Source organism: Lepus europaeus, chromosome 3 (genome assembly GCF_033115175.1).
Source record: "Lepus europaeus isolate LE1 chromosome 3, mLepTim1.pri, whole genome shotgun sequence".
NCBI lineage: Eukaryota > Metazoa > Chordata > Mammalia > Lagomorpha > Leporidae > Lepus > Lepus europaeus.
Window position 1 is genome coordinate 142,552,612 of NC_084829.1, and position 12,136 is coordinate 142,564,747.

At 38.3% G+C, this 12,136-nt stretch overlaps 1 protein-coding gene across 1 annotated transcript; it reads right to left on the reverse strand.

Annotated features, from left to right (window-relative positions):
• Window positions 1-1,480: 1,480 nt before the first annotated feature.
• On the reverse strand, window positions 1,481-11,905 carry NMBR (neuromedin B receptor). Its single transcript, XM_062187743.1, has 3 exons — window positions 11,117-11,905; window positions 4,911-5,259; window positions 1,481-2,038 (listed from the first exon to the last, which is right to left on the reverse strand). Exons 1-3 carry the CDS (start codon window positions 11,572-11,574, stop codon window positions 1,637-1,639), a joined length of 1,209 nt encoding a protein of 402 aa, XP_062043727.1. The 5' UTR covers window positions 11,575-11,905; the 3' UTR covers window positions 1,481-1,636.
• Window positions 11,906-12,136: the final 231 nt, after the last annotated feature.

The following is a 12,136-nucleotide window of genomic DNA, read 5'->3' on the forward strand; positions in this document are numbered from 1 at the left end:
TCACAAACTTGTGTATTCTTGTGGATAAAGACACTCCCCAAACTGTATAACTTAGTACTCATCAAGATTGAATTCGTGTCTTGTTCACCTGAGTGGTAATGCTGATGATTAAATTAGATAATGCATGTAAATCTTTAGCACTATGTGTATAATACACACAAAAATTATTATCCTTATTATCCTTAATGTATCACAGGCAACTTTCTTGTGTTTATTTTACCTATTGCTACATACAATTGATTATGAGTGAGTAGAGTTTACAGACTAACAATATATTAAGTCGTCCTAGGAGATTTAGAAAAGGAAAGAGTATGAAAGAGATTGACTTAAGTATAAGAATTACAAGTATTGATACATGTTTAAGAAGGAATTATCTTTTAGGATTTAATCGAGATCATGTTTGCCTTGTGCTGAAAAAAATTCTAGACATTTATTCAGAGAAAAATGTGATACCATGTAGAGAAAATTGCCTCAGTGAAACCTCATACACTTGTCAGTTGGCTATTAAAAGAAAAAATGAGTAAATGGTTGAGCTCACCAGAATTACCCAAGTCTTATCACATCTGTGCAGAATCATCTAAGTATTCAAAGATTTAGACATGTACACAAAAACAGCTATGCAAATATCTGAGTCACGGTTTTGCAGTTTGGAACACGTACTTATTGTATATTCATGATGTAAACCATATTTATATACCTATTTTACAATTCATAATACAAATTCCATCATACTTTTTAATCACATACCTATAAATAGCAGATATGAACTATTTCTCTAAAGTATGATTAATCACACAAAGAACCACAATGAATATTATTGACTTATGATTAACTCTGCCGTTTGGATTTTCTGCTATTTTCATCAAATGGAGATTTATATAATATATATATAATATATGTGTGTGTGTGTGTGTATGAGCTAGTTATGAATAAAATTCACCATCAAAATATGACTTGCATTTCGAATAATAATAATCTGAATATAATCTTCATTGAATCAATGAGTTAAAATAGGAATTTATTTTATGCTTCAAGACAGAACTAGTTTAAAATTAATATGCATATATTAATATTGCATATTAATATTGATACATATATCAAATTTCTTTTTGAACAGTTTCAATGTTATAAGTATGCATGCATAATGTAATTTAATGTTTACATATTTATTTTCAAAAGAGAGAAAGAGAGAGACAGAGACAGAGAGTTCTTCTCTTCACTGACTTACTCCCCAAATGCCCAAAAAAGCCAGGATTCGAAGCCAGGAACTCAAAACTTCCTCAGTCCTCCACATGGGTGTCAGGGGACTAAGCATTTGAGCCATCATCTGCTGCTGTCCAGGGTACATAGCAGGAACTGGATAGGAAGTGAAGTGGCCAGGTTTCCAACCAGTACACCTACATGGGATTCAAGCATTGGAAGGGTTGGTTTAACCTGCTGCAACACAATACCTGCTCCATGTATAATGTACAGTCCTGTTCTGAGAAAAATGTTTGTCTTGCCTTTCCTGAGTCAATCGAGAAATGTTTAATGAATTAGCAGTGTAAGAAGGGTCAAATTATTTGGTTCTGTTCTGCTCAATAGGAATAGAAAAGTCAGTAAATTCTTTCCAGATAGTTGAGTTGAATGGCCAAAATCACAACGCCATTTCCTGCTTCATGCTGTTTCCATTTGGTAAGACAGAATTGGTCACCATGTTCTTAGTATTGCTTTTCAGGGATGTCATTCGCACTGCGGAAGAGCTGAGTAGGTAGCTGGTTGATCTTTCTGGAAAGGACTTCCTCCCACAACAGAGCTGGCTATTGAAATGCTTCCTGAAGCTTTCACTGAGTAGATAAAGAGCAAATGGATTGACACAAGAATTGCAAAAACTCAGAACCCTGGCAACCAAGGTGACAATCATGTGTCCTAGAGATGGGTCAATCTCCTTATAGTTGAAAGACCTATACATGTAGAGGATATGATTTGGGAACCAACAGAAGGCAAAGCATCCCACAAAGACCAGCACAATCTTAGCCAGGCGTTTCCGTGTTTCCATCTGCAATATAAGGAAATAGTCCCATTGGTTAAAATGAAAATGGACCCAGCCACATTTAAACTTATAATGTCACAAAAGGAGTAAAAGTCATAGCATAAACAATATATCTGAAATATATGAATTATTTATTTTCTGTCTCAAAATGATGATGTTAATAGTTTGAAATACCCATTTTGATCACTATGCTATTTTCATTTAACAATATACTTTAGCTTATACAATATTAGAAGATAAATTATTCATAAATGGCTATGTATTCATGTGAAAACTGTAATCTTCAAAAATTAACTTATTTTGAGCTATTTTCCTTTTGCTTAGTCTCTTTGTGTTGATATTAAAATAACTCATTTCTATTTGTATTAAATCCATTAAATTAATAGGGTGGAAGAAATGCAAGCTGAGATACTTTTCAAAACTCGGGGTACTTTACACTTTTTATTATTTTTGGCTTTATTTGAGAGGCAGAACAAGAGAGATAGAGAAAAACATCTCCCATTTACTGGTTCATTCCCCAAATGCCCACAACAGCTGAGTCTGGACTGGGGCTGAGGCCTAGAATTTGGAACGCAATCCAGATCTTCCATATGCGTGGCAGAACACAAATACTTGAATCTTCACTGCTGCCTCCAAGGATCCGCATTGATGAGAATCTGGAATCAGGAGCTGGAGCCAAGAGTCAAACCCAGGCACTCTCATGTGAGAGATATTTTAAATAAGGAAAATAGATTTATTGAAACAGCCTGACATTTTTAATTCCTACTTCATAAAAAAAGAATTTGAGATTTAAACTCTTGATTCAAGTGAAAGCACCTGATATAAGTGTAAATCAAACAAACATTACTATCTTAGGTCACCCTTACAAATAAAAATACATTTTCCTGTATAATAAAATGTGGCACTGTGTTTACTTTTTTATAAGAAGGTTTTCATAAATGTGATAAATAGGAAAAATTCAAATACTGGATATAGCATTTTAAATTAAAAATAATTACCTAACATCCACAGTCCAAGGTTTAATTCATGCTTGTCTAACTTGTTTAAATATTTAAATAGACAAATGAAAACATTAAGTCATAATTCACCAAAAAACACTAATGGTAGGCATCATGATATTTTCTCATCTAATACTCTTGTCCATCAATTAGAATTTCCAGAAACCAATGAAAAGTTTAGCATTGGAACAAAGCTGATGTCGATGAGTAACAGAGATTGGTGATGAGGAAGCAAAAGAAGGTGCAAATAAAGAGGAGTCCAATTCAAGACACAAATGAGAGAACACTTCAGAAAGTTCATGAAAAACTAGAATTAAAAGGGTTTAATTTTGGTGCATTTTCCATGACCTTCGTGAAGTACTGTCACATGGTACCACAGATGTATTCCAGTGCCATCTTGGAAGTTCTAAGGAGGTCAAATGTGAACTGTTTATTTCTAAGTAGTGTCCTCTCTAAACAGTGGAGCATGGATGCAAGACTTTCACAGCAGTCTGCACATGGAGACTCTGGTGCATAGGCAGGCTGTTGACACTGAGATTACCTCTTGGCAAATATTAAGACCCACTGGCCCAGTAGGGAGACTCACCAAAACAAAGAGAACCAAGGCCATTTGTGTGTGCATTTTGTGTGCATGAGAGAAACTCGACCTTAGATATCAAAAGCCAAAACTTGCATTCCCAAAATTGAGATACAAATTGAATCAAAAGACCCCAAATAAAAGAAATGTTTATGTACAGCAAAAAGCACAGTGAGCCCAGGGCCTGGATATTTTGTTTCAGGGGCATCAGATATTTAAATAATAAATCTACTAATTTATCTATCAATACTTTCAATAGCTGATTAATTTTTAAGTATTTAAAGCAGATGTTGATCTTCGATGTCCATGGCCATTCAAAAGGTTATTTTCCATGCAAGAAACATTTACCCACTTCTACTGTTGCTAAAGTACACACGGCCCCCACCAATTACCCCATCTATGTTTCAGCAAATATTAATAGTCTGAGATTCCATTTGTTTGCCATCAAATTGAGAACAGGCACCCATGACCTCCCTGTACCTACAGAAAATTTTAGAGTTCTGCTCTAGGTGTACACAAACGTATAACCAGAAACTTCCCACAAGAACATTATTTCTATCTGTTTGTGGATTAACACAATGAGTTTTCACCTGAAATCATTACTGCATATTTTTAGGGAACAAAAACGATATGCAGTGTATGCTGTATTTTTATGTTAGTAAAATTTGAGAATCCCAAATGTCCCAGATCCCAAAATGTCCCAAAATCCAAAACCATTTTGAATTTTCAGATTTTCAGAATAAGGTAAAGTCTGTGCAAATATTCTCAAATCTGAAAAATCAGTAAGTTTAAAATTCTTCTGGTCCCAAGCACTTTGAATAATGATATTAAATTTATAAATAATCTCTGGATCATACTCATTCTCTTTCTACTGTTCTCACTTTTTCCAGACCCTCTCACTCTGGCATCCAACCCAAGTCTCATTCCCAGGTTCCAGTGTCAGTGTCACACAGTCCTTTCCTGATACATGCTTCTTACAAATTCTTTAGTGGCCTAATGACAGAAATATATACTTACTAGGTTAAATTGTTTTGGCTTACTATGTCCTTTGCATAAACTTTTGCACATAAAGAGAGGCCTTCAAAGGCATTAATTTCTAATGATGAGATTCCTAGTCTTGTCACAAACCCAGTTGGGGCTTTGAAGGGCTATAGCATAACCATATACTAGAGATCCCCCAAAACACTTCTAGTTAAGGCTAGTGTAGTGCAGGTGCATCTTTTCTAATCAAATCCAGTATTGAGAGCCCATGAAACAGAACATTGACCCATACACACCCAGCACACATACCTATTAACCTTACCTGCTTTTTGGTATGTTCATTGTATTCTCCAGGAAGATTATGTGCGCTTTTAATTAAGGTCTTTGCAATGTGATAATAATAAACACTAATAATAGTAAGTGGTATGAGAAAATAGACCAAGAAAATGAGCACTGAATGAATCTTTGGATGTAATTCGTCTGTCTGAGGGTAGGGTATACACGCTGTGAAACTGCTGTTATCCAAGCTACTGATGCGCACCACTTCCGAAAACACAGCTTCAGGTACTGCCAACAACACAGAGACCACCCAGATGCCCACGACTTTCACACAGGTCCACAGCAGCGCCCCTGATGTCTGCATGTCCATAGGGTTTACAATGGCTCTGTACCTGGGAAAGCAAATAGGTCTCAAGTTACTCTGTGAAGGGGGGGGGGGGGGAGGGTGGACATCTTACTTGATGGCAGAAGCATTAATACCCCGTTAGTCCCTGGTTGTCCTAAGGTCCCCATGTCTGTGTACAAGCAAGTAATTTCACTGCATAGAAGACAGGAAGATAGAAGTAAATAATTTAAAATGACATCTCTCAAATTGTGATCATTTGCTTAACTCTTTCACAAGTACTTTCTAAAGTTACACATACTATCATCTTTCACTGAATATCATTAATTATCTAATATTTTAAGCATTTTATTTTCAAAAAGTTATTGTTACTGTAATTTTTATAATTGCACAATAGCCATAAAATATAAAATATCCACAAAATAATATTATGTTTTAATTTGATAATCTTCTATAGCTTTTGAGTCTGAGACCTGCCACTGTTTTTCCTAAGGACATTAATAAGTTTTAGAGAAAAATCTAGACTGATAATTTTTGTCTATAAATATGAAGACTAAAAGAATAACAAGTCAAACAATATCCTGTGTTCTCTCTTTCTCTCTCTCTCTCTCTTTCTCTCTCTCCCTCTCTCTCTCTCCCTTCCTCTCCTTTTTCTCTCTCCCCTTCTCATCTTGTTGCTGGTGACATTTCCAGCCCCTCCAGGGGAAGGAGAGTTCACAAAGTAGAACACCCCATGTGAAACATGAAATGCATAGAAATTAAGGAAGAATAACAGCAAAAAGCCTCAGCCAGGACATGAACCGGCACCCATATAGCATGCCGGCACTTCAGTCCAGGGCTTTAACCTGCTGTGCCACAGCGCCTGCCCCAATGTGTCTTTTTTTCTTAGTATTTTTCATATCTATGAAGCATATCTCCACCTCTTTCTTGGTTTACCTTCTAATATGTTCTGTTGCTTTAGCGTCCATCTCTTTTTCTGAATGTTTTATTTCTGCTACCATGTTTTCTTTTTCTTAAAATTCTTTCTTGTTTTTAAAGCTTTCATTTTTCATAGTATACCATTCCTATTATATGTTTATAGTCTTGTCATATTTCTTATGAAATTAATACAGAAAAAATTGAATCATCTCTTGTTGGCATGGTTCAGGGTTTTGTTTGTGTAGTGCCTTTGGCCTTGTATGTCTTCCCAAAAGTTAATATTGATTGACAATTCATATTTAATAGCAAAGTACCAAAAACTACTAAATTATTTTTATGTGGATAAGAGTGAAGAGAAGCGATTACTACAAATAGATTGTGCCCTCTTTTTAGTTTATCAAGAAACTCAAAAGCTAGTCACTTCTCTACTCAGTATCTGAACACATACTATTGGAGAGGCTCTGTCTCAGCAAATTGGGGCTGCTGTAATAAAACATCACAGACCAGGTGACTCACAAACAACACAAACTTAGTGATCACAGTCCTGGAAACTTGGCAGTCCAAGATCAAGGTACTGGCAGAGTCAGTGTTTGGTGAGCGTCTCCTTACTGGCACAAAGACAATGCCTTGTCACTACTTCCTCATTTGGTGGAAGGGACAAAGGTCTCTCAGTCTCTTTTATAAAGACTTTTATCTCATCTATGAGGACCCCTCTCTCATGACCTAATCATTTCCAAAGGCTCCACCTCTTAATACCATCACCTTTAGGGTTAGGGTTCCAACTTATGAATTCTGAGGATGTATAAGCATCCAGGTTATATCAGGCACTATGATCATAAAGGATGTTCAGAAACTTGAAATAGAAATTAAAATCATAAAACTCCCATTACAATAAGATTTCTAGCCCAGAAAGAGCCTTCCTGGTTTAGGGAAAGCAACACGGTGGGAGTGCAGGGCAGGATAGGGCAGGTCTTTTTTTTTTTTTTTTTTTTTTTTAGAGGCAGAGTTAGACAGTGAGAGAGAGAGAGAGACAGAGAGAAAGGTCTTCCTTCTGTTGGTTCACCTCCCAAATCACAGCTACAGCTGGCGCACTGCACCAATCCGAAGCCAGGAGCCAGGTGTTTCCTCCTGGTCCCCCATGCAGGTGCAGGACCCAAGCACTTGGGCCATCCTCCACTGCACTCCCAGGCCACAGCAGAGAGCTGGACTGGAAGAGGAGCAACAGGGACAAAATCCGGCACCTCAACCAGGACTAGAACCCAGAGTACCAGCGCCGCAGGCGGAGGATTACCCTAGTGAGCCACGGTGCCGGTCAGGGCAGGTCTTTTCAACAGGGATCATCCTAAACCACCTCCTGTGAGAAAGAGAGGACAGAGCCCCAGGATAGCTCCTAAATCATATACATTTAACAAAAGTGCAGCATTGTAAAATCTACAAAACCAGAAATCATGGGTGAAAAATAAGAGATTACCAAAGTGTTGTTATCATTACTAAAGCATAGCTTTCACTTGTCAAAGAATATGTTACGCACTAACCAATGATGGACAAAAAGCAAAAAAGCACCAGAGGACAAATCTTTCTAGTTACACTACTGTAGTTTATTTTTCTTATAAGCATTTATTTCTTTCTTCAAGCAGGGAATAGGCCCACAACAAAGAGTCTAAGTGTGAACTATATGACAACAGGAAAGTCTTGCTCATTGATGTATGCCTCATGCATAACACCATGCCTGATCCATAGTAGCTTCTCATTAAATGGTTGTTGAACTATTAATGAAAAGGTGGCCTGAGCAACAAGGAGATCACTTATTAAGAGCAATTGTGGATGAATGGGTTTGGAGTTATTAGATACTGCTCTGAAGCAGAAATGGTGCAGAGAAATGAAGACAGAGTCTACCCTAGTGCTGCCCAGAATGTGTCAATCTTCAAAATCACCCAGAAAATTTGTGAAAAAGAAAGATTGCTAGGATTTTTCTCCCCACACTTATTCATGTAGGGTCTCTAAGACGGGAAGTATGAGATTCTGCATTTCACTAAGATTTTCAGGTGACTCCAAGCATAAACCAGGTGTTGAAACCCCCTTTCAAGAGAACCAAGTACAACCTCCAGCATCTTCCCCACAGGGTTCCTGCAAGGTTGTCCATTGCAATGGGTACCTGTTCAGCAGCAGCTTGGAGAGCATCTGGAAGCTAACAGAAGTCAGATATTTGAAAAATCAGATGCATGTCCTTCACAGTATATCCCATCCCATTAACAACATTATTCTTATTTTGCAAATAAGAAAAATACTGCTTTACAAACGTGTTTTTTGCTGTTTGTTGTTCTTTTTTTTTTTTTTGTCTCCAAATAAGATATTTGGACATAGTGCAAGGTCAGCACCCAGGTGTCATAAATACTCCGCCTGCTGTGCTGCCTCCTTACAGTGTATTCCGCAGGTCTCAGGTTAAGACAGACAAATTATCAGCAACTATAAAACACATAAATTCTAACAATAATATGGATATTGTCAGAATTCTATAGTGTCTCCCTAATTCAGTATAAAATGATCCTTCCTTCTAAAGAGACAGACAAAAGAAATGAGCAACAGAAGTTTGAGGTCAATGAATAAGTGATATTTAATTTATTGCACTGAAGTATAATGACTTTTAGTTAACAATAAATCATGTAATTTCAAATTAAAGTCAATAAAATCAAGTGTAGGTATTAACAATTCATCCTGCCTCTATGGTTATGTAGAAATAGCAACTGAGCACTTATTATGAAAAGCTGATTTTTCTCTTTGGACTGGCAACTAGAAAGCTTTTAGAAAAACTTATGACTCACTTTTGGCAACAGTGTCAGTCATCTTTTATTTTTCAACTTCCTACCTCTAGTTTTCTTTTTATTTCTGTTGTATGTTGTCTGTATTTTTATTTTTAAGCTGCTTTAAATCCTTGGGAACAAACTGAAGATAAGCAAGAGTGGTCCATGGCCCAAGTGAAAGAGTCAAACTACATTTCCTTATCATTATTACTAAAATATTCATTCTATACTCACAAAACACATCCTATATGAAGGAAACAGTAACAACCAAAAGGCCAGGGAATATATGAGATTTAGCATTTTTCTCTGATCTTGATAGGGGGTTCCCCATGAAAAAGGATTGAGAAAACTGTTGTGAAATAAACTCAAGACCTAGTTCTTGCTACTGATGTTGCATTCTAAAGCTGAAAGCACAATGATGGGAATCTTACTATTATCATAGCTGATCTTTAGGTTTTGCCCGAATAATAAGGTAGATTTTTTTAACTTTCCAATTAAAATGGATGCCATAAATAAGGGCAGCTAAAGTAAAAAAGTCAAGTTTTAATTTTGATTTTCAAAGAAAAACTTCTTTAAAGATCATTGAATAAGTGTGATATAAATGAAACGAGGTGCTTAATTTACACAACATCCAATTTTTCAGGGATATGTTTTTGGAGATATATTACATGAACTACACATTGAAATTTTCAACTCAAAATGATTATGGCTCTCAACTCCTCACAGAATTATTTTCTTTTCTTCAAAAATGCTTAACTCCAATCCAACAATAATGTAAGATAAAATTGGGAATAACAGGAAATTCATGTCTGCAGTCCTTTTTCATTAATCATTTAATATATAAAGTAAAGAGGAGAGTGAACATCAGTTTAATTATCTTTGTCAAATTGTTTAGCTAAATAGTTTAAGTCAGGCTCCCATTCCTCCAGGGAATTGGATCACAGCTTTGTGTAATGATGTCTAATTATACATACGGCCCTACTACCTCTCAGACATTACCTCCTGCATAGATATCGGGGAATGATAGTATTGAACCCCAAGTTAGGAGGCCTAGATATTCCTCCCAGCTCTTCCAGGAAGTCTTACATGCCCTGGACTTCAATATTCACACCTAGAAAATGACAAGGTTTAAACTCTTTGATCTGCAAGGTAGAAAATAGAAAACTTCACACACTTAAGATATGTGGGAAGCAGATCTGATATGAAGGATGGATTTTTTCAGCATTGTTTTAAGATACTAAAAGTTAGCACCTATATGTGAAAAATATGTATTTCCTAACTTCAAGTATAAAACAAGAATGTGACATGTGAACTATGTGAACTGTGTGAAGATCATTTATGATTATAATTTTTTGCTTCAAATAAGTAATATAATTCAGTTAATAAATGTAAATGATGTCTCCTCATATTTGAGAGAAAAAGAAAATTAAGCATTTAGCTAACATAAGCAAACATTATTACTTAACAGATTATTATCCTACTGAATAAGGAAAATGCACATCTAAGGTTTAGGAACACATGCACTAGATAGTTGCATTTTTTTCATGTTTATTCTATAGCTTTTCTATGAAGTACATAATAAAGTTCCCAAAGTGGTGGTAGACAAGAAGGTCCAGGAAATGCAATTTTAAACCTACTTTCAAACTAATCCAATTTTAAGTATTCTTAAAGTAATAGTTATATTATTTCTTTTAAAATTTTTATTTAAGGTATACAAATTTCATGTACTGCACGTCTATAGATTCAGGACATAGTGATAATTCCTATCCTACCCTCCCTCCCACCCACGCTCCCACCTTCCTCCTCCCACTCCGATTCCCATTCTTTTTTTCTACAAAGATCTATTTTAAGTTAACTTTATACTCATAAGATTAACCCTACATTAAGAGTTAAACAACCAGTATGAAGGGGAAAAAAGAAAAAGAAAAAAACACTGCTCCTCCACAGTCCAGACAAGCAAGGGCTGTTAAAAATCATCTCATCTCACAGCGTCAGTTTCCCTCCTATAGGTTACTTTTTAGGTACTCTACTGGTTACCAAACTTCACAGCTCAGTCCACCCTTACTCCATTGACTCTACCTCCTGGATACTCTCTGTTCCTCTCCATCCCCAGCCTCTCCCCACCCACACCCTAACCTCCCCTCTCCACCACTTTTCTAGGCCACCTCGTGCTACCTGGGCTCTCACCTGTCCGCGCTGAGGGCAGTGAGAGTGAACACAGAGACGCCCACGGAGGTGAGCTGGAAGGCCGGGATCAGCCTGCAGCCCACTTGGCCAAACATCCACTCGTCAAAGAAGTAGCGCGAGGCGTCCACCGGGACGCAGGTGAGCAGCAGCAGCAAGTCACCGGCCGCCAGGTTGGAGATGAAGATGTTGGGGACGCTCCTCATGGCGCTGTTGCTGATGAAGATCTTCACCAGGAGGACGTTGCCGAGCAAACCCACCGTGATGATGAACAGGTAGAGCGACGGGATCACGCCGCGGATCACCAGCTCGGCGGTGGACCCGTGGGGGGCAGGCAGGAAATCCCTTTCCCACACCTCGGGAAACAGACTGCTCTGATTCGCGCTGGTGCTCTGGGAATGGCTAGGAAGAGACGTGGCGGGCATGGTCTCTGCTCCGGAAAAGTGCACCAGAGTTGTCATGCACTCTGATGCCCTGCAAAGTGCAAAGCTCACGGACTTGGCGTTAAGCGATTACCCCCTGGTCCCTGCAGGTTTACAACCGCGGGGCAATTATTGCAGCGCCGCGTCCCGAGCAGGACAGGACCCCGGAAGACATCGGCGCTCACTTTCAGAATCTCCACTCTCCAGGGGATACCTAGGCTCCTGCTAGCTCTGAGTTTAAAAACGGCAAGGGGGGAGCGGCAAGGCAGCCGCGTCTCAGTTTCTTCTTCGGTAGTTTGTTCTAGCTTGCAGCTAGCAGAGACCAGTCCTTTGGAAAACGAGGATCTGTTCCTCTGGGGTTCGCAGAAGCACCTGCCCAGCCCAGGACTGGGCTGGCAGGAGCGGAAGCGACCCGGGAGCTGTCCAACCAGCCGTCGCTGAATCGCTGGGGGCGACGTAGAACCCTGGGCACTTCGCTCGCCCCGCAGCTCCTACTGTATTATGTGGACCTGGAGAGGCGCTGATTCCTCGCTCTCCCACCCTGTGTCCCTACATCCACCCATCTTTGCCCGCCTCTAAGCGGGAGGAGCCCCAGGCAAGA